Source organism: Elaeis guineensis, chromosome 8, assembly GCF_000442705.2.
Source record: "Elaeis guineensis isolate ETL-2024a chromosome 8, EG11, whole genome shotgun sequence".
Taxonomy (NCBI): Eukaryota; Viridiplantae; Streptophyta; class Magnoliopsida; order Arecales; family Arecaceae; genus Elaeis; species Elaeis guineensis.
The window spans coordinates 118676502-118700176 of NC_026000.2; the positions used below are offsets into that span (position 1 = coordinate 118676502).

General features: G+C 35.2%; 2 protein-coding genes across 2 annotated transcripts in view; both read right to left on the bottom strand.

Moving 5' to 3' along the window:
- Positions 1 to 5038, bottom strand: part of LOC105049744 (uncharacterized) — a 31326-nt gene extending 26288 nt beyond the window's left edge. Inside the window, exons 1-2 of the mRNA XM_073242783.1 lie at positions 4696 to 5038; positions 3414 to 3634 (exon numbers count right to left, since the gene is read on the bottom strand). Coding sequence (XP_073098884.1) covers positions 3414 to 3634; positions 4696 to 5038 — 564 coding nt within the window. The remainder of the gene's footprint in view (positions 1 to 3413; positions 3635 to 4695) is intronic.
- A 9607-nt stretch (positions 5039 to 14645) lies between these two features.
- LOC105049753 (uncharacterized) lies at positions 14646 to 22273 on the bottom strand. The gene is made up of 4 exons (XM_073242784.1): positions 22148 to 22273; positions 17657 to 17755; positions 17369 to 17528; positions 14646 to 15436 (listed from the first exon to the last, which is right to left on the bottom strand). The coding sequence occupies exons 1-4, from the start codon at positions 22271 to 22273 to the stop codon at positions 14916 to 14918; spliced, it is 906 nt and encodes a 301-aa protein (XP_073098885.1). The 3' UTR covers positions 14646 to 14915.
- Between the last annotated feature and the right edge of the window lie 1402 nt (positions 22274 to 23675).

Consider the following 23675-nt stretch of genomic DNA (forward strand, 5'->3'; position numbering starts at 1 on the left):
CACTCTATGGTGTTAGTCTGTCATATTAGATAGCGACATCAGTATTGCTAAATATATCAGTATGCGTATTAGCTCACTGATCTACTACATCAATTTCTAAGCTGCTATGTCAACTCCTATTTTGCCACTTCAGATTCATTTTTTCAATATTAGTTTGATACATCAATTTGCCATATCAAGTTTTGAGCTACTAAGTCAATTTTGATCTACCACAATAGTTTCTATGCTGCTATATCAGCTCCTATTATACCATATTAGATTATACTTTATCATATCAGCTTGACACACTAGTCTACCAGATTGAATTTTAAGCTACTATGTCGCTCTTGGTCTATCATATTAGCTTCTGATTTGCCAAGCCAACTTCTGAGTACATTGTAATCTAGTTTCTAAACTCAAGTTAGCATCTATAATACCATCTTGAGTTTGAGGAGGGGGGGTTTGTTAGTGTGATTTTAGGTGATTATATGACTTTAGAGATCATATAATTTTAGAGATCACATGACAATCCATATTAGTCCATAATTTTTTTTTGTTAGCATGATCTTGTATTAGCCTATATTATTTTCCTTATAAGGACTAGTTTATATATTAGTATATATAATCTTTAAGATGTATTGAATGTGATTGAAATAGAAATATAAAGATCTTTTTTTCTCTCTCTCTCTATCATATTTCTCTTCTTGTACAAATATTTTAACAAGTTTGCTCGGAATCATGTTTAGACATGGAGGTTATTAGACTAGAACTCTATACGAGGGGCTCAACTCCATACTTTTTCCATACGATAAAGAATTTCCTATATGTATTGATTAATTTTTGCTGATCTTGTGAGAGTATTAGCTCTTCTTCTATTCTTTTCCTACACCCTCTTTATTTTTCCATCCTTTTATTATTTTCAATTTTTATTCTAGGCAATTAAAGGAGCCATTGGACCATTCCATATTTTTATGCACTGATGTTGGGCTTGAAGGTATCAATATAGAGTGTGTGTTTGTTGTATATTGAAAGCATACTTGAACTACTTGCAAAAGAGGCAATATTTGTACCTAGGGATGTGCCTAGCAAATGTCATATCAAGTCATCTCCTTTGATTTTTTATTGTAAAGTTATCTTTCAAAATTTTTAAAACAATCTATTATTTTTTTGATATAATTTTTAATATGATTTTTGAAAAGATTTTCCACCAACACATCCATCTTCTAATCATGTAAAAAGTTTAAACTATGGGATGGTTTGGAAGCATATGACAAATTCCATAAGACTTTTATAATCAAGATATGTATGAGAAACATGTCATCATCATTAAGTACTGATGATGATATAATATACATACAAAATTAAGAAAAATAATATTTCAAATAAAATACTGATGCTGCATGTAACAAAGAGATTTAGGTCAAATAATTGGCAGTCCGAAGTATTACTTTATTGGGAAGCTAAAGAGCCTTCAAATTCTTTGGGGTTGAAGAAACGTTGATGGATTCTATCTTTCCAAATATCTTTTTTTTCTTTTTTTCTGCCTTCTTCATTACCGTTGCAGAAATTTTATTTATAGTATCATGAGAATATGTAAGCTATCAATGGTGTTTGTTATATATTATCCACAACTCTTTCATATAATATGACCGGTTTAGCAGTATAATGCTAATTCACTTAATACTCACACGTGATGATTTCTTAAAAAAAAAGAATAAAAAACTATGTGCACCTAATGGCCGTTTGTTTTATTATAAAATAGTAATAGAATATCATATCATAAGCTTAAATAAAGACACACAGAAGGTATATGATTCATATTGAGAAATAATACTATAGACAGTTGGAGAAAGCCACATGCATGACCTCATTGCTTTTAAGATAGTGTAGCCAAATTTGATTCGAATCCACTATAAACAAATGAATTTAGATGGGCCCTTTTAGCAATCAGGTTAGTTTTGGGTTAATTTGAAATAAATATGACTCCAAATGGATGGATTTAAATTTAGATCCTAAAACTAATGGGTCCCCCATGATGAAGTATTACTTTGTTGGGGAGCTAAAGAGCCTTCAAATTCTTTGAGGTTGAAGAAATGTTGATGGATTCTGACCTTCCAAGTTTATTTTTTTCCTTTTCTTTTTGCCTTTTTCATTACCATTGTAGGAATTTCAGTTGTAGTATCATGAGAATATGCAAGCTGCCAATGGGGTTATTGTATATTATCCACAACCTCTTTCACATAATATGACTAGTTTAGCGGCATAATGCTAATTCACCTAATACACACGTGTGATAATTTTTTGAAAAGAAAAGATAAAAAACTATGTGCACCTAATAGTTGATTTGTTTTATTATAAAATAGTGATAGAATGTCATATTGTAAGTTTAAATAAAGATACACACAAGGCATATGATTCATATTAAGAAATAATACAATGGATTCAATTAGAGAAAGCCACATGCATGACCTTATTACTTTTAGGATAGTGTAACCAAATCTGAATCGAATCCGCCATAAACAAATGAATTTGAATGGGGCCTTTTAGCAATCAAGTCAATTTTGGATTAATCTAAAATCAACATGATTGCAAATGGATGGATCTAAATTTAGCTCTTGAAACCAATGGATCCCCCACGATGATCCAGTCAAGTGCCAACTAGCTCTGGCATACCTAAAATAGTTGTATTTCTCTAAGTTTTTCATATGGTTCATTTCACTCTTTTCTAAAAGAAATTATAGATCAAGATGGGCCATGGGATTTTTGGTTATAAGATTATATTTTAATTAGTTTATCTTTGATTAGCCTACAACTATTGTGTATTTTAAATTTCTAAGTTTATTGTAATTATGATGATATAATTGAAGTTAAATTTGTTTTTACTAACTGTGATCTTTGAACTCATGTTGCTTAATTTTTCAATTGCATGTATAACTTGCGATGGAAACTTAAATAAATTAATAGGTGGATATGGCTACAAATAAATAGAGGGTTCCGATATAGATTTTCTGACCCAAACCTAGTTCGTGAATCCAATCCGACCTATCACCACCCTTACATTCAATAAACCAAATACAGGACCTAGTCGATAATCAAAAATAAAGGCAAATAGACAACACAAGAATCAACCGAATTGAAGATCCATAAAAAAACACAAAATCTTCAATAGACCATATAAACCTCTCCTCAATTCTTGTCCCTAAAACTATCGCATTGCACCAACTAAATTGATGTTTTCACTCTCTTGGTTGGCTTGTTTCCTTACTATCTATCCCTTGATCATCTTTAGTCCTCAAGCTCAACAAAGAGGATGAGCTTTATCCAAATTGTGGATATAACTCATCAAACGCCAATGGGGATGTTAAGGTAAAAGCTCGTGGCATTTGAGAAGCCCATAAGAGGGAGTGTTCTCTAATATATAGTGTAGAGGCCACATTTTGTAAATCCTCATCACTACTTTGGAGAAGTTGTGCATATTGAATAAGGTCTGGGTAGGAGGGGACTATCAGATTAGGGATTGGTTCTGGATTATCGTTGTTGGAGACTAAGAAGCCAAGATCAATTCGGGCTTGGACTCGTTCTGCAAAGTTAAGCTTAGCTTTGGAGCATTTGAACTTTAGTGCTGCTTCATCATAGACTAATGCTGCATCCTCAGCTGTGTCAAAGGTGCCTAGCTAAATACAGATTGCCATCTTTGGGTCTCTTATCTTAGCTACCTATTTTCCCATGGCCTTCATCTTACTCCTCTATAGTGCTTTCTGTGTTCCTTCATATGCCAAAACAGTTTTAGGTTAGAGAGAGAGAGAGAGCAAAAATGGGTTCTAGTATGTTTATAAGGTGATGATATAGTTGCACCCATCAATTTAGTATATCATTTTTCTTATACCATACCAAGAATAAGTTTTTAGCCAAAAAAATAGTAGCTATTAAAAGTCGTAAAAGTGTCTCTTGATATTTATAGCATTGGACTAGCAGCAAAAGAAAGCTTTTATAGTCATCCTTGCAAAAATTTTGATGACTATATTTATATTTTAATATTAAAAATTATTACATTAAAAAATATTATTGCAATTAGAAAGTTTTATCAATTTTTTTACAAGCAACTGATTCTGCACTACAAGAAAAAGGACCTTTACCGATGGTTATTAACGACAATAATTTTGTCATCGCTAATAATACATTTTACCGACGATAAATGACGACCAATAATTATGTCATCGTAAAAAAAAATTATTAGCGATGATATTTTTGGCTTTTAGTGATGGCAAGTTGCATTGCTAATACTTGCCATCGCTAATAAAAAGTAATTTTTTTTTTTTTAATTTGCCCATAGAATTATTAGCGACGGAGTGATCTTATTAGCGATGATTTTTTCTGTGGCTAATAATCCTAAATTCTTTTCTCCTCTTTTTATTTCCCCACGCACCCTCATTTTCCCCCACCCCCCTCTTATTTTCCCCCACCCCTCTCTCATTTTCTGGGTTGGCTCTCCTGCCGGTGTCCGACCCCCTCCCTCCGATTTTCCCCTTCTCGAGCCTCTGACCGTCTCTCCAAGCCCCCAGCCCACATATCTCGATCGCCTCTGATCTCCCTCTTCCCCCGTCGTTGGATTGGGCTTCTCCGAGCCCTCGACCGCCTCTTCGAGCCCCTGTCCGTCAGATCGTGAGCCCCTCGGCTACCTCCTGCCTCCCCGAGCCTCAGCTATCTCCCCCCAACCTTGCGTCATCGTCCTCGCCTCGGATCCAACATCCTCACACCAGATCGAAGCTTCTCGACCCCACCCTTTCTTCTTCGGCACTGCCGGCTGTGTCTCGGTGCCGTCGTCCCACCACCCGACCTCCCCTCGTCTTCTTGGCCTCCCTTTTGCTTCCTTGTTGCCATGCCCCATCGGATTGAGCTTCTCCTTGCCGGATCTGACCTCCCCTCTTCTTCTCATGCCCCAATGCCATGCTGCCCTGTCAGACCATCGCCCTCGCCTGTCCCCTTCGGATGCCCAACCGCTTAAGCGCCGCATCACCGACCCACTGTCGGATCTGTTCTGACCTACCACCAGACCCATGCCGTAGTCGGAGCCGTCAGGTGATTTTTAGCAACAGTGATGGCTTCGTCACTGTCGTTACAACCTGTTCCTATCTTTTTAAATTTTAATATTTAAAATTATATTTATCTATTAATTTTAAATTAATAATATCTGAATCTAAATATTATTAATTTAAATAATATTATTAATAATATTATTTAAATTAATATTATTCTCGAGAGGTGGAACTACTTTGGGAAGCTCTTCTTGTGAGAGTAGTCCTATTGCCTTCGACGGCAAGGATTTGAGATCGGATCATTATCAGATCGATTTTGATCTGCTCATCTACTTCGATGGTAGTCGGAGTAGCTTGATGATTGGACTCTAGGTCCTAGGCCTGGCCTGAAGTCCAAAAAAAATTTTCGAACCAGACTCAAAAAAGGGTGTGGTCTGGCCCACTCCGACCTATTTTCAGCTCTATTTGCAATCTTCTTGATACTTTGGAACCTCTAGAATGGGATTTGCCTAGATGCCATGCTGGTGTGCTCGCACAGTCTAGTCATTTGGTAACCTCCAAGTCTGCATGCACGGGATGCGTATCTCGACCATCCCCGTTTGTAATAATATCTTTTACTTAAAAACTCAGTATTTTAAAAATTTTAAAAGTATTGCATTGCATATAATGATAGACACATCTTTTGATTAATGTATATATTTTACGGTATCCATACATTTATATATTTTTGTACGGATAGAAATTATAATTAATTTTATAAGTAATTTAATAATCAAACGATATGTTGAGAATTCAAAAAAAATTTCAGATAGTATTTTTTTTTAATTCTCCTCATGTATCTTTAGCCATATGGAGAGAACTAAGAAAAAATACTGTCAAATTTTTTTCGATCCTTATTGCGTATCATTTGATTACTGTAATTGACCTATAGAGTTAATATAATTCTTAAATGAGATAGGACCTTTTATACCTATTATTAATAGGATACATTTATTATGTAAGCTATTTTAATGACAAAATATTTAATAAGTATTTTGTCTTGTACTTGGATATGCAGAATCCTTAGATGGTGTGGCATGGACCATAGTTGGATGGACCGTCGAGTAGTCAATAAGATGATTTTTGCTAAATATAAGGAGGGTGTCAAATACTTCTATGATTATATTTTGAGAATGCTGCACTCTTAGTTCAAGGACGGGCTTGTTGTCCTTGTAAGAGATGTATTAATAGAAAATTCTTGATAGGGATACAATAATTGCCCATTTATATAGGAATAGATTTATATCAACCTACAAGTATTGATACCTGCATGGAGAGATATGGAAGACAATTGCAAGGATTAGAAGTCATCAGTAGGATAGAGACACAGATAGAATGGTAGATATGGTTATGGATGCGGCTGGTCCTAAATTTGACTGGGATATAGAGGACGATCCAGAAACTGACAGCGGCAATTTCTATCATATGTTGAAAGATACTGATGAACCACTATAGCCAGACTGTGAAATACATATTGTATTATCAACTGTGTCAGAGTTGTTGAACTTGAAGATCGAGTTTAATATGACGATCAATTATTATGATAGAATGGTAGTAATAATAAAGAAGATGCTACCGAAGGATGAGAAGTTTGTTGGGAGCTTCTATGCTTTAAAAAAAATGGTGAAAAGATTAGGCACAGGATACGAGAAGATAGATGCATACAGTAATAATTGCATACTTTTCTACAAGGAGGACTAACTAAAGAGTACATGTGACGTATATGGTGAAAGTTGATTTAAGTCGAGGTAAGAGGACAGAAATCAGAAGGACATACCATATAAGGTTCTTCGATACTTTCTCCTCATTCCTAGGCTTCGGAGGCTTTATTTATCTAAGAGTACTGCCAGGCAGATGAGATGGCATAAAGAAGGAATTCACAAGCACATCGATATGATGAGTCATCTGTCAGACAATAAGGTATAGAAAAAATTTGATGCTTGCCACCCTTTGCTCAGGAATCACTCAATGTTTGACTGGACCTATCTACGGTTGGGTTTACATCGTTCAATCATGCAACGCCCTTTTATTCATATTGGTCAGTCTTTATTACTCCATATAATCTGCCGCCTGGGATATGCATGAAAGAACATAACATCTTTCTTACATTAGTTATTTTTGGACCATGATACTCTGGTAGAAGTATTGATGTATATCTAAGGCCTCTTGTTGATGAGCTAAAATTTTTATGGTCCGATGTCATACATACATTTGATGTATCGAAGAAGCAAAATTTTGTAATGAAGGCTACATTGATGTGGACTATTAATAATTTTTCTGCTTATGGGATGCTGTCAGGATGGAGCACTTATGGGATGCTAGCATGTCCTTATTATATGGAGAATACAAAATCATTTCAACTCAGTATGGTCGTAAGTCCTATTGGTTTGATTGTTATCATCAATATCTCCCCGAGCATCAGCCTTTTTGAAAGCTGCGGGACAGTTTTAGGAAGAATCAGATAGAGAAGGATCGTGCACCCCTGCATCTCAATGGTATGAAAGTATTTCAGAGGGTATCTCAAATAGATGAAGTCCAATTTGGCATACTATTTGACAAGCAGAAATCTCGGAGTTTCGGTAGAACTTATAACTGAGTGAAGCACAGCATCTTTTGAGAATTGTCATACTGATGATCAATTTGATCCATCATAACCTTGATGTATGCAGAGTTGGATGCTCTAGAACTTCTCCTACATGATGGCCACATAAGAAGGTAGATCATATTAAGTTTGTTTTTAAGGAGCATCTTATCAAGAAGGTGAAGAAGAGGAAGAAGAGGAAGAAGTGGAAGAAGAGGAGGAAGAGAAGAATCAGATGAAGAATTCGAGGAGTACCAAACATCTGAAGAGGCTGATGAGTAGTACTCCTCACTTGCGATGAACTTCTGGACTTCTGACTCATTTTAAATATTTTCTTGCATTGCCACCCATTCGAAGGGTATCAAACATTCAAAGGGTACCAAACATCTAAATACTTATCTTGAATCATTTTAAATAGATGGTATCAGATGCGATGGAAGTTGAATTGACTTTTATGCCCCTATATTCTTATGGTTGCTTCTTATTTTTCTTGATGATGATCTAAACTAAATGGATATTGAAAGGACTGGCTCCATAGATTGCTATAGCCTCTTTTTCTTATACCCATATGATGTCTTAAAGCTGATGGGTGTCGAAGATTAGATTTTATGAACATATATACTCGACTTTATTCGACTTTATTTATATATACTCGATTAGATTTTATGAACATATATAACTTCTTTAATGTTGTTCTTGATCTGTGGCAGATGACTTTCTGAGGTCGGAACCGTCATAGTCGAGGAGAGAGCTCTCATGCAGCTAGCTTGTATGGTTTTATGGCATACATACCATATGATAAATCTGATACTTTAGATATTCTCTTTTATTTATTTTATCTTTTATTATCTAATATAACATTCTTTATGATGTCTTGATACTCTCAGATTCGGATGATGTGGGGTCATCAGTGACCCCACACTCATATGGAGCAGCGTTCGGCTCTTAGAGTTAGTAGTATGGTAGAGGACCGTCCAGCTCGTGGTACCTCTGACTCGATTGGAGGATAGAGAACTCATCCACATTTAGAGCCATAAGTAAATACTATATATCTTCACTGAATATGTTTAAATTTTAGTTATTTTAGAATCTAATACTTATTGTTCAAAATAAATTTTGCAGCACATTTACAGAGACTAGAGTGCCTCATGTGGTTATCGCATCATTCGATGATTGATGTCGGGATCGAGGAATGAGTTCTTCAGTTAGCCATCGAGGACTCGTAATGCAGTTTGAAAGATGTTCTTGGTAAGTTAAAGATATTTAATTTTTAAATTCATGTAGATTTGTATTCTATTTATTAATACACAGTTACTTCTACTTATAGAGATACTATCGATTCGAGACTCCTCAAGATGAGGAGGCTGGCCGTCGGACCTTCGAGGAGGTGGCCATACGGAGGTTTCGGGATGAGCTATACAGCCTTCGATAGTCCATCATAGAGCACTTCAATTTCGAGTCATCATTAGACTGGAAGTCTTATACAGATTACTGGATGCGGACGGACATATGGGAGGCCTCTGGACCAGTGGAGTACTCTGTAGGTAGCAGAGGGCATGATAGAATCGGTTGTCCAGCAGTATCCGATCAAGCACATAGGCAGCTCCATTGGCACACATGCTGTGGCCGATAGATTGATAAAAATTTTATACTTAAATTAATTTTATATTAAATTAATTATATATATATTTTAATTAATTTAATTTTATTATTTATTTATTATAGACACGGTAGTGAATCGTGCATCAGGGCAGTTGCAAATATGGGAGGCCACACACCAGTCTACAAGGACTGGTGATTACTTAGATCCTCAATTTCGACAGATCACGGTAACAACTTAAAATATTATTTATCAAATTTTTATATATACTGATATATATAGACTAATAAATTTTTAAACTATATAGGTAGATTATACGGAGTATCTCATATCACAATACAGTGAGGATCTATTTTCTCAGCCCCTCCTTGACCTCGATGGATGGCTCAGGGCTATCAGAGGGGTGAGTAGGAGTCAGATCATAGGATTCGACCACAGCTTCGACCTTCCAGCAGTTCAATACTTCTCTCAAGGCTCGATGATCTAGATGTGGGCTGACGCACATGTGGAGGAGATCGTGCAGAGATTTTGGAGTCAGCGATTTCAGAGCTTCTGAGATGCTATCCACGATACAATTATTGAGATTTTTTGAGATTCGTATCTGTACGATCAGCTGGGCTCATTGTCACAGCCATTACAACAGGTAAGTTTATTAATAATTTTTTTTACTTGTTTTAAATTTTTATATTTAGAAGTCTCACATGTTTAGGTTTGAGTCTGGAAAAGAGATATAGGGGGTAAAAATTCACTCTAACCATCCAAACGATGAATCGGGGGTGTCTATAGCTCTATATCATCAAATAGAACGTATAAAAATAATCTGTTTGAGAATCAAAGTAGTATATCAAAATATATATCTCTGTATCGATATATTTATTTTTATATCGAAACTTATTAATAGTAATTTATTTTTCTTCGTTAAAGGATGCTCAAACATCTGACTCTCATCTACCACCTGCTGGAGAGGACGTACAGAAGCAGGAGGAGGATGAGGAGGACGATGAGGAGGATCTTATATGATTTTTTTTTTATATGTACATAATTTTGATACTTGTAAAGTGATATAAATTGTAAAATTATATAATTTATATTTTTAGTATGATATAATTAATTTTATATTTATGATTATGTTAAATAATTATTATTTTATTTATAATAAATTTTAAAAAAATATTATTATTTATTAATATGATTAAAATAGATTTTAAAATATTTATTATAAATTTTTTAAGAAAATTAAAAACTATTAGCGAGCGCATTAGCAATGGTAGATATCATCGCTAATAGTTTTTTAAATTTTTTATTAAAAATTAAAAAACTATTAGTGATGACACTAGCGACGATAATGATCATTGCTAATAATTTTTTAACACTTTAATTAAAAAAATTAAAATTATTAGCGATGGCTTTTTGTCACTAATACCATCGTTAATTATCACTATTAGCAATAGTGGATTTGTTGTTGCTAATAATGGTAATTAGTGATGAGATTATTTTTGTCAGATTTTTAGTGATAGCTTACTGTCGCTAATACTATTAGCGATGGCAAAATGATTATTAGTAATGGTAGTTAGCCATCACTAATAGTCTGTTTTTTTGTAGTGATCTTAAAGAAATCTCAAATTAAGATTTTCTATTAACAAACAAAAATCTCAAGGGTCTTTAAATTTTTGGATTTTCATAAGTCTAGTTAGTATGATTTTAGAAGATTATATGATTTTTTTAGGAAGATTACTTGATTTTAAAAATCACATGACAATCCATATTAATCCATAATATTTTTCTTTGTTAGTATGATCCTATATCAGTCTATATTATTTTTTTTGTAAGGAGTCTGTGCACTAGTGTATATAACCCCTGGAATATATCAAATATGATTGAAATAGAGATATAAAGATCTTTCTCTCTTTCTCTCTATTATTTTTTACTTCTTCTATAAATATTTTAATATGATATCAGAGCCACCACTCACCTATTATGTCATCATCACCTCTTCCACCTATGCTATAGGAAGTCTTGAAGATCCCATTGCCATCTATTGATATCTATTTTTCTGTAAATCCTCTTTTTTCAGTGCATCTATAGATTCTCTATTTTTTGATAGATTAATATCTAAAGATCCTTTATTTTTTATGAATGCGTAGCTTCTTTTCACCATTTTTTTTTGTCTTCAGATTAGATCTTCAGTCATCTCTTTTCATCATCTTTCAGCCTCTTCCTCTCTATCTTCAATTTTACTTGCTACCTTTAGCTCTTTCACCATCTAGTTGAAGGTCTCTTGCTTCTTTCACGATGCCTCATCTGTAAGGATCGTCAACTTTCGGCTATCTTCTCTTCAAGTGCTGGTCCTTATTGCAACTGCCACCTTCTATGTATCTTCTCACAACCACGTCATCTAAATAGCCACAATAATCAGCATGTCACTCTATGGTGTTAATCTGTCACGTTAGATAGCTACATCAGTATTGCTAAATATATCAGTATGCTGCATCAGCTCGCTGATCTTCTACATCAATTTCTAAGCTGCTATGTCAACTCCTATTTTGCCATGTCAGATTCTATTTTTTCAATATTAGTTTGATAAATCAATTTGCCATATCAAGTTCTGAGCTACTAAGTCATCTTTTGATCTGCTATAATAGTTTTATGTTGCTATGTCAGCTCCTGTTCTGCCATATTAGATTATATTTTATCATATCAGCTTGACCCACTAGTCTATCAGATTGAATTTTGAGCTACTCTGTCAGCTCTTGGTCTATCATATTAGCTTCTGATTTGCCAAGCCAGCTTCTGAGTACATTCATAATCTGGTTTCTAAACTCAAGTTGGCATCTGTAATACCATCTTGAGTTTGATGGGGGAGAGGAGGGGGGGTGTTGTTAGTATGATTTTAGGTGATTATATGATTTTAAAGATTATATGATTTTAGAGATCACATGACAATCTATATTAGTCCATAATATTTTTTTTTGTTAGCATGATCTTGTATTAGCCTATATTATTTTCTTTATAAGGACTAGTTTATATATTAGTATATATAATCTTTAAGATATACTGAATGTGATTGAAACAGAAATATAAAGATCTTTTTCTCTCTCTCTCTATCATGTTCCTATCTTTTTCTCTCTCTCTCTATCATGTTCCTCTTCTTGTGCAAATATTTTAACAAGTTTGCTAGGAATCCCGTTTAGACATGGAGGTTATTAGACACTCTATTCGAGGGGCTCAACTTCATATTTTTTCCATACGATAAAGAATTTCCTATATGTATTGATTAGTTTTTGCTGATCTTTTAATGAGAGTATTAACTCTTCTTCTATTCTTTTCTACACCCTCTTTATTCTTTCTATCCTTTTATTATTTTTAATTTTTATTCTGGGCAATTAAAGGAGCCATTGGATCATTCCATATTTTTATGTACCGATGTTGAGTTTGAAGGTACTAATATAGAGTGTGTGTTTATTGTATATTGAAAGCATACTCGGAACTACTTGTAAAAGAGGTAATATTTATACCTAGGGATGTGCCAAACAAATATCATATCAAGCCATCTCGTTTCAATTTTTTATTGTAAAATTATATTTCAAAATTTTTGAAACAATCTATTATTTTTTGATATAATTTTTAATATGATTTTTTAAAAGATTTTCCACCAACACATCCATCTTCTAACCATGTAAAAAAGTTTAAACTATGGGATGGTTTGGAAGGATATGACAAATTCTACAAGATTTTTATAATCAAGATAGGTATGAGAAACATGTCATCATCATTAAGTGTTGATGATGACATAATATGCATATAAATTAAGAAAAATAATACTTTAAATAAAATACCGAAGCTGCATGTAGCAAAGAGATTTAGGTCAAATAATTTGCAGTCCAAAGTATTACTTTATTGGGGAGCTGAAGAGCCTTCAAATTCTTTGGGGTTGAAGAAAAGTTGATGGATTCCATCTTTCTAAATTTCTTTTTTTTTTCTTTTTTTTTTTACCTTCTTCATTACTGTTGCAGAAATTTTATTTGTAGTATCATGAGAATATATAAGCTGCCAATGGTGCATATATATTATCCACAACCTCTTTCATATAATATGACCAGTTTAGCGGTATAATGCTAATTCACCTAATACTCACATGTGATGATTTCTTGGAAAAAAGGATAAAAAACTATGTGCACCTAATGGCCGGTTTGTTTTGTTATAAAATAGTAATAGAATATCATATCATAAGCTTAAATAAAGACACACAGAAGGTATATCATTCATATTAAGAAATAATACTATGGATTCAGTTAGAGAAAGCCACATGCATGACCTTATTGCTTTTAAGATAGAGTAGCCAAATTTGATTCGAATCCACCATAAACAAATGAATTTAGAAGGGCCCTTTTAGCAATCAGGTTAGTGGGTTAATCTGAAATCAATATCACTCCAAATGGATGGATTTAAATTTAGCTCCTGAAGCTAATGGATCCCCTACAATGAAGTATTACTTTGTTGGGGCGCTAAAGAGCCTTCAAATTTTTTGAGGTTGAAGAAACGTTCATGAATTCCATCCTTCCAAGTTTATTTTTTCTTTTTTTTTGCCTTCTTCATTACCATTGTAGGAATTTCACTTGTAGTATCACGAGAATATGCAAGCTGCTAATGGGGTTATTATATATTATCCACAACCTCTTTCACATAATATGACTAGTTTAGCGGCATAAAGCTAAGTCGCCTAATATTCACATGTGATGATTTCTTGAAAAAAAAAAAGGTAAAAAACTATGTGCACCTAATAGCTGATTTGTTTTATTATAAAATAATGATAGAATGTCATATTGTAAGTTTAAATAAAGATACACACAAGGCGTATGATTCATATTGAGAAATAATACAATAGATTCAATTAGAGAAAGACACATGCATGACCATATTGCTTTTAGGATAGTGTAACCAATTCTGAATCAAATCTGCCATAAACAAATAAATTTGGATGGGGCCTTTTAGCAATCAGGTCAATTTTGGATTAATCTGAAATCAACATGATTCCAAATGGATGGATTTAAATTTAGCTCTTGAAACCAATGGATCCCCCACGATGATCCAGTCAAGTGCCAACCAGCTCTGGCATATCTAAAATAGTGGTATTTCTTTAAGTTTTTCATATGGTTCATTTCACTCTTTTCTAAAAAAACTTATAGATCAAGGTGGGCCATGAGATTTTTGGTTATAAGATTGTATTTTAATTATTTTATCTTTAATTAGCCTACAACTATTGTACATTTTAAATTTCTATGTTTATTGTAATTATGATGATATTTGAAGTTAAATTTGTTTTTACTGACTATGATCTTTGAACACCATGTTGCTTAATTTTTCAGTTACATATATAACTTGCGATGGAAACTTAAATAAATTAGTAGGTGGATATGGGTACAAATAAAATAGAGGGTTCTGATACAGATTTTATGACCCAAACCTAATTCGTGAATCCAATCTGACCTATCACCACCCTTACATTCAATAACCAAATACAGGACCTAGTTGATGATCAAAAATAAAGGCAAATAGACAATACAAAAATCAACCGAATTGAAGATCTATAAAAAAACACAAAATCTTCAATAGACCATATAAACCTCTCCTCAATTCTTGTCCCTAAAACTATTGCATTGCACCAACTAAATTGATGTTTTCACTCTCTTGGTTGGCTAGTTTCTGTACTATCTTCCCCTTGATCATCTTTAGTCCTCGAGCTCAACAAAGAGGATGAGCTTGGTCCAAATTGTGGAAATGCCAATGGGGATGTTAAGGTAGAAGCTCGTGGCACCTGAGAAGCCCCTAAAAGGGTGGGTTCTCTAACATATAGTGCAGAGGCCACATTTTGTAAATCCTCATCGCTGCTTTGGAGAAGTTGTGCATATTGAATAAGGTCTGGGTAGGAGGGGACTATGATATTAGGGATTGGTTCAGGATTAATGTCTTTGGATACTAAGAAGCCAAGATCAATTTGATCTTGGACTCGTTCTGGAAAGTTGAGCTTAGCTTTGGAGCCTTTGAACTTTAGTGCTGCTTCGTCATAAGCTAATGCTGCATCCTCAGCTGTGTCAAAGGTGCCTAACCAAACACGGATTGCCTTCTTTGGGTCTCTTATCTCAGCTACCCATTTTCCCCATGGCCTTCGCCTTACTCCTCTATAGTGCTTTCTGTGTGTTCCTTCATATGCCAAAACAGTTTCAGGTTAGAGAGAGAGTAAGAGAGAGAGAGCAAAAATGGGTTCTAGTATATTCATAAGGTGATGATATAGTTGCAGCCATCAATTTAGTATATCATTTTTCTTATACTGTACCACTGACATGTAATTCAATACCAAGAATAAGTTCTTAGCCAAAAAAATAGAGGCTATTAAAAGTCATAAAAGTGTCTCTAAATATTTATAGCATTGGACTAGTAGCAAAAGAAAGTTTTTATAGTCATCCTTGCAAAAATTTTGATGACTATACTTATATTTTAATATTAAAAATTATTACATTAAAAATATTATTACAATTAGAAAGTTTTAACAATTTTTTTACAAGCAACTAATTCTGGTGCTATATATGCACATTGTTTTTGGAGGAAAACTTTATTTTTCCACTATTAAACTCATCAATAAAATCCTAATTTCTTATAATAATGATCCAAAAGAATCATTAGTCTCGATGTGGACCACTTTGATTACTAAGAAAAGGACTAGATAGGGTCAAGATCCATCACATGGTGAAGCTGAATCACATGCCAAATTTTTGAAGATCATACTGATCATATGACATTCGATTGAAATGATCATTTTTAAAAAAATCGAATAATTTTTTGATCTCTACAACATAGCCCCATCCTTTGAAGGATGTATTGCATTAAGTGATCAAGGTCAAATTCTATTATTTAGGTCTTAAATAGATTGATTAAATCAAAACTTTTCTAACCAAAATTTTTCTTTATAAAAAGACTTTGATCAAGCGTATCTTCAAATTTAGGAAGAATTAGGTGGAGAGAATGAAGGCAAAGTCGATAAAAAAATTAAGATCTATAGGATTTTAGCTTTTTCATATTTATTTCCATTGCATCTGTCTATTTTGGGAAAGTTATGTCTCTTTTAACTAGAAAAGAAATTTGGTCAGAATTATATAAGAACGGATCTCTTTAGTAAAATAGAGTTTATGTATCTCAGTTTGTTATTCATTAATAATAGAAAATAAGATCTAGACCTTATTTCATCAATTTTTTATTTTTTTCTAATTTTTTTTAAGAGATTTGAGCTGAACAAATTGAGAGAATTACTTCCTTCTACCAAATTAGATGAATAATTTTTTTTAAAAAATATGAAAGAATAAAGCAACAAAAGCCATCCTAACGGAGCTAAAAAAATAAAAACATAGATAGTAAAAGCCATGACAAAACTGCAGCATTAGAACTATAGTTACCTCTGAAATTTCTTTGACTATATCTTTTAGTTATCACCTATAGATATAAATATGCCCATGCATCATGTTCAAAAATCAATAGTTCTTTTTTTTTTTTTGAGCATAAATAGTGGAAAACCACTAGGAATTATTTTTTCTTCCATATCAAAAAGTACAGAAAAAGAGGAAGAAGGTCCGGAGGTTAGGCGCAACCTGATCGTCCAAAGTTGATAAGAATACAAAAAGATGGAAAGCTTCAAGGCAAAACAAATCCTAGCGAAACAAATCAGAAATAAAAAAAAGAAAAAGTGCAATATCAGAAAAAATAGCACAATTAACTACGATTAAGCATCCATGTATTTAAGTCTACCTCACATCTCATTCATTTTCACCTGGCTTTGAACTGCGAAAGCCAAGGATCAGCTGAATTCTTATAAAATCATCTGGATAGCCGGTCACTAAGATTCTAGAAAACAATAGTAAGGTATTTTTTAGTATAATAAGCACACAGATATTATTACAGCAAAATAAGAAAACACACATATACAAAAGAAAGGAAGAAAGAGAATAAACTTGTTAATAAGATCACTTGTATTTCCTGGTCAAAAGGCAACAGAAGGAAAAAGGAAAAAAAACACCATTAGGGGCCATTTATATATACTAAATGGCAAGTAGAAGTAAGTGGTGCAATGAGAGGCTATTATACCATGCTCTTCAAAAGGTTGACAAATTTCCCTTGCACCAGACCCCAACACCACCAGATTTTGGCCTCGATCGTTGCAGTTTTCCCTTCGCCTCCCCCCTCTCCTTTTCTTGCTTGGTAGCTTGAGCTGATCACATACGTAAGGGCTGATACCATTGCAGAAAGTTCATTATCAGCTCGAGCTGATGTGCATGATAAAAAACTTTGGACGACTTCTTTCTTTTCTGGATCATTGGGAGGGAGAGGTCTCTTCCCATCCATTCGATCCACTTTTTAAGCCTCTTGTATTACCTCAACAACCATGCAAGTTTTATCAATAATGATGATGGTGAAGTAGGAGGAGGAGGAGGAGGAGAACAAGGGGAGGGAGAGAGTGGAAGATGAGTTTGGCTGGGAGCTTTTTTATTGGCGAAATAATGAGTGCTTTATGTTAATTATTTTCTTTTTACAAAATCCCCTTTGTCTAAAAACATTCCTAATTAAATATTTTTTTATTAACTTTTTCTATTTTTTCGAGAATCACTTACAATCCGACAGGCACGGTACACGTCATGCAACAAGGAGTCTCCTTTGCAACACGAAGCATGCACCGCAAAAAGTCCGAACTCCACGAGAGCATCCTTTAAGCAAAACTCATATTAAAATACTCACGGTTGGTGAATGTAAGCTTTGTAGAAGTTTCGGATGTCAATAGTTTATTACTTGAAAATTAATGAATGACACTTCTACAAAGAGTTCTTCGTCCACACGCTCCCATCAAATCCACACTAGCATTACTTTAATTCTTACATACATGATTTTTTAGTTAGCGTGCCCACCTAAACATTATAAGATATAGTTGACCTATGGTAGTCGTCTTTAATTAACATTTGGTGTTAATATATTATGTATTCATAAAATGCATCATGAGTCATGCTCTTCTCTTTTTGGAATTAGAGTTGTTACTAATTAAATTATTCCAAGTTCTAGACTGGCTAGAAGATTGAATTCATACATTCCATGAACCTGTAGGGTGGACTCATCATTACCATGTTGGGTGATGCTAAAACCAATAATGCATGTGCCATAGCTCGTAATTAGTAGTCTATTGATCCAGGATGCTACATGATTGTTACTATTGTTGAACATGGCAATTTGTGTGTTATGCACTTGGATTGAAGCAGATCCTGAGCCCACCCTACCTTGGGTCTGGCTTAGGTTGGATGCCTCCTTAATTTGGATTAATTGGGTCTTAATTTGGAGGCTACTTCTAGGTTATTGAACTGATTTTTATACCATTTATGAAGGATTTGCTCAATTTGATCCAGTTAGGTTTGATTTCATGGCAACAATACTCTCTCTCTCTCTCTCTCTCTCTCTCTCTCTCTCTCTCATGTCATCCACTCTCTTGCTTAGGTCTAAATGTATATTTTTCAATTGAGAAGTGCATGGACGTTGCCTTTAATTGATGACATTTGGACTCTAATGGATGGCTCCAAGTGAGCTTTAAAAAGAGGGGACATTCACTCAAAACCGTTGAATCTCTTCTCATCCTTCTTGCCTTTCTCTATGTGGACCTCGTGCATTCACATGCAACCTCTATAAATCAACCAGCTTCCGACATGATATTTTTTTTATTTTTCTGTTACGGAGCTCCAGAGAGAACACCAAGTGCATTATATATCTTCCATTACTCGAAAAATCTAATTATACAATGATAGTGAAACAAAGGACCAAGAATCAATTTGTTCTTAAATAATTATGTTTACCATTTACTGGTTATGACGTACCAAATTTGAGGCTACGCAGCCTTAATGACCACACATTTTTATCATGTGTTGCTCAATCTCTTGCATATATGTTACTCATATGCCGTCCAAGGAGGACCATCCTCAAGTTTTGGGTTCTAGGCAGAGAATTTTCCTTCAAGCTTAGGCATTGCTAGCCTCTATTAATAATTTTTTGTAAAAATAAATAAGGTTTCTAGAAAAGAAAGGAGTTGTAAGTGGGATTGGGTGGATAATTGAGGAAAAAAACCATCCCATTCCATCAAACACAACAAATAGGGGATCATCAACACACCTTTACCACCGGGTGATATAAATTGCTGGTAAAATTAATTATTATTAGAAACTTTTTTGATCATTTTTTGTATATTTTACCAATAATTTATTAAACCATTAGGATATTAGGATACTGGTTTTAGCAAAGATTTTATTTTTTATTTTTTATTTTATAGCATAGATGTTCAGGCTGTCAAAACTGGTAGATTTTGACCTACTTTATTCACATTTTCAATAGATCAATCAACCACCGTGTTAACATGACAACATTTGGAATTAATTGGATTAGAATGCATGACTTGATTCACCAACCAAATATGAACCTACTCCATGATAAGCATATGTTTTATGTCAAAAAAGTTATGGAGCATCAAACTGGATAGAGGAAAAATTGGCACCAAATACGAACCTACTCCATGATAAGCATATTTTTTATGTCAAAAAAGTTATGGAGCATCAAACTGGATAGAGGTAAAATTGGCACTCCCGTCATCTAACCTGGTGCTATTTTGGTCTAGTCAATGAGCATTTATAATGCTTTTGAAAGTGTTTCCCATAACAAGCTTGCAAGCTTGTTGGGCCCTAGAAGGGTGGATAACATATCTTATGGCTATGTTTGATGCTCTCTTGGGTACCGCCACCTATTGCTGCCAAAATTCTATCCGACTATGGTGGCCTGGAGGACGCTGGTCAATCCAAAGAGGGGTATTGCTCTGCATATGGAAAAAAGAGAAAAGCTCTTTGGATTGACTCCAATCGAGTACTTCGATGCTTAAGTTAGGAAGGGCTTAGAATATCAATAGTAAAGAGAAAATATAAGAGAAGATTAGAGTAGTTAAAATATTATCCTATTTTGGTTGGCTTGATTCTGATCGACATGCACCTCAGTCTTCTCTGATCAGTCATTTCATCTTGATCTTCTCAAGTCAGTCATTTCACCTTGAGCTTCTCGGATCAGCTATTTCACCTCAGCCTTCTTAGATTGACCCTAGGATCAGTCTTGGGCTCCTCACCTTGGCCTTCTAAGGTTGGCTTTAGGAGCTCAAGCTTTGAAAATTCAGCATTTGGGGGCTCTGGATTGGGAGCTCAGCCTCTGGGGCGATGGGTCTTGGGCTCCTCACATTGGCTTCTAAGCTTTACTTTAAGAGCTCAACCTTTGAGAGTTCGGTATTTGGGAGCTCTGTATTAAAAACTCGGCCTTTGGGGGCTCTGCTTTTGGGGTCTTTGCATGGGAGCTCGGTCTGTGGAAACTCTAAATTAGGAGCTCAGTCTTTAGGAGCTTTATCTTAGACTTCTTGCCTTAGCCTTTGGCTTGGTTGCTTGACATCAATCTTGGTAGCTTGGTCTTAGTCATCACCTTCATCTCAATCTTCATCTTAGCCTTGGGCTCAATAGCTTCTCGTTGGACTTAGTAGCTTGGCCTGGGTTATCACCTTGATCTTTCGCTTGGTAGCTTGATCTCATTTTTCACCTCGATCTCAGCCTTTACCTCGACCTCTGGCTTGGTCGCTAAGCCTCGATCTTGGTAGCTTGGCTTGGGTCATCACCTTGGACTTAGGCTTGATAGCTTGCCTCATTTTCATCTCAATCTGAACCTTTAAGCCTTGGACTTGGTAGTTGGGCCTTAGTCTTGGTAGTTTGGCTTAGATCATCATGTTGGTCTCAGTTTTCATTTCAGTCCTGGGCTTGCTAGCTTGGCCTAGGTCATCATCTTGACCTTAGGCTTCACCTCGGCCTTGGGCATGATAGCTTGACCTTGGCCTTGGTTTTGATAGCTTGGCCTGAGTCATCACCTTGGTATTAGGCTTGGTAGCTCGACCTTGATTTTCTTATCTCAGCTTCTATCTTCACCTCAGCCTCATTCTTGATAGGTTGGTCTTTAGCTTAGTGTGGCTTGGCCTTGGGTTTGGTTGTTTGATTATGGGCTTCTCACTTTGGCCTTCATCTTCACCTTAGCCTTAGGCTTAGTAGGTTGGCCTTAAGCTTGGTGGCTCGGCCTTGGGGTTGGATGCTCGACCATGAGCTTGTCACCTCAGCCTCCATCTTCATCTCAACCTCAATCTTCACCTCGATCTCATCTTGGCAAGTTGGCCTTGAGCTTGGTTGTTCAGCCACAGGCTTCTTACTTCAGCCTCCTTTTTACCTCGGCCTTGATCTTCATCTTGGCCTCATTCTTTGCAGGCTGGTCTTAAGCTTAGTGGCTCAGCCTTGGCTTAATTGCTTAGTCACGAGCATCTCAGTTTGGCTTCAATCTTCATCTTGGTCTCATTCTTAGCAAGTTGGACTTGAGCTTAGCAGTTTAGTCTTAGGCTTCTCACCTTAGCCTCCATCTTCACATCGGCTTGGATCTTCACCTTGGCCTTGGTCTTGGTAGGTTGGCCTTGAGCTTGATGGCTTGGCCTTGGGCATGGTTGCTAAGCCATGGGCTTCTCACCTCGGCTTCCATCTTCACTTGGGCCTCATTCTTAGCAAGCTATCCTTAAGCTTAGTGGCTTGACCTTGGGCTTCTAACATCGGCGGGATTCACCTCAGCCTTAATTTTTACCTCAGTCTCATTCTTAGTAGGTTGTCCTTGAGCTTGGTGGCTCAACCTTAGGCTTGGTTGCTTGGCCAAAGACTTATCACCTTGGCCTCCATCTTCATCTCGACCTTGATCTTCACCTTAGCCTCATTTTGGCAAGTTGGACTTAAGCTTGGTAGGTCGGCCTTGGGTTTAATTGTTTCGCCATGGGCTTCTCACTTCGGTCTCCATCTTCACCTCAGCCTTGATTTTTGCCTTGGTCTCGATCTTCACCTTGACCTCATTCTTGGCAGGTTCGCCTTGAGCTTGGTAACCCGACTTTGGGATTCTAATCTCGGTCTCCATCTTCACATCAACCTTATTCTTGGTATGTTGGCCTTGAGCTTGATGGCTTGGCCATGGACTTCTTAGTTTGGCCTTTTGTCTTCATCTTGACTTTGATCTTTACCTCGATCTTATTCTTGGCAAGTTGGTCTTAAGCTTGGTGGCTCGGCCTTCACTACTTATAGACCTATAGACCTACAAAAAAGAAGAGAAGAATGATGGATGAGGACTTGATAGCATCTTACTATAAGAGCTTTGAGTTATGGGAGTTTTTCTCTTTTGGAGCTTGTTCTCCTAGGATTCCTTTGACTTTATTTATATAGATGTGAGAGCATGGATCTATGCTCATTTAGAGATAAAAATCAAGAGATTGTTATAACTTCCTTCCTTATCTAAAATTTCAAATCTGCTATAATTTCCTTATCTGAATCATTTGTTTGAAATACAAATACGCTTGAAATTGCTTGCTATATGTCCTATCATAATAAGCAAGTTGATTTCATTTCATATCACCATCAACATCGGATAGCCAAAAAGGAGATAAGAAAAAGAGGATAGTGATAGTAGCATAGGTCGGTGTGCCCTGATCTTCAAAAAATTTCACTATCATCACACCTAGTTAGAATAAGAGGACAAGTGGGGTATAGTTGGGGCTATGAGTTACTCTACTATTTACAGTAAACTAGAGTTCTACCAGAAAACTAAAAGTAGAAATTTAAAAGATAAAAGCAAGGATAACTTAAAGATAAACTAGTTGTTTGATTGGCAGAAGAAGAGTCTTAGTTTATATTATATCCTATTATTTATATAACATGACAAATGATATAAAAATAATCTACTCCTAGGATGCATTTGGTGCATCACCAGATAATCTTGAAAAGTAATGTAAATTACTTTCAAAATAAATTATCACTATTAAATTGTCAGTAATATTGATTACTGTATTTGGTACATGCAGGTAATATTGCAATAAAATTACAGAGAATCTTGATTGACATGTTTGGTATAACAATCAAATTATTAGTAATATGTAATCAAATTTTTAAAATATCCCTATAAAATTTTATGAAATTTTAAATTATTAAGAAAAAAAATTTATTATATTTTTTAAATTTAAATCAAAATTTTTAGAATACGCATGGCAAGAGATGGAGATAGTGGTTGGGTCGTCGGAAGAGGGGGTGGCGGTGATGGAGGCGAAGGAGGAGAGGTCGATGCTGGCATAGAAGTGGAGGTCATGGCCAGAGATGGCAAGGGCATGGGTGGAGGGGAGGCGGTCGAGGGCTGCAAGGGCATGGGGGGAGTTCGGAGAAGAAAGGGAGGATGAGAGCCATCGAAGGAGGGGGGTGGAGGGGTGGCTTTAGTGTAATTTTTTTTGAGAGATAATTTTATCCAAAATTTTTTTTGCAACATTCACTACAAG

What these genes read in the sequence shown, in the direction of transcription:
- LOC105049753 (XM_073242784.1), bottom strand. Translation starts at nt 22,273, where the DNA reads ATGGAGACCGAGATTAGAATCCCAAAGTCGGGTTACCAAGCTCAAGGC. An exon ending in AAACTTGCATGGTTGTTGAG is followed by an intron (nt 17,529 to 17,656) that starts GTAATACAAGAG and finishes TGATAATGAACT; the next exon opens with TTCTGCAATGGTATCAGCCC. An exon ending in TCAACCTTTTGAAGAGCATG is followed by an intron (nt 15,437 to 17,368) that starts GTATAATAGCCT and finishes TGGCATATGAAG; the next exon opens with GAACACACAGAAAGCACTAT.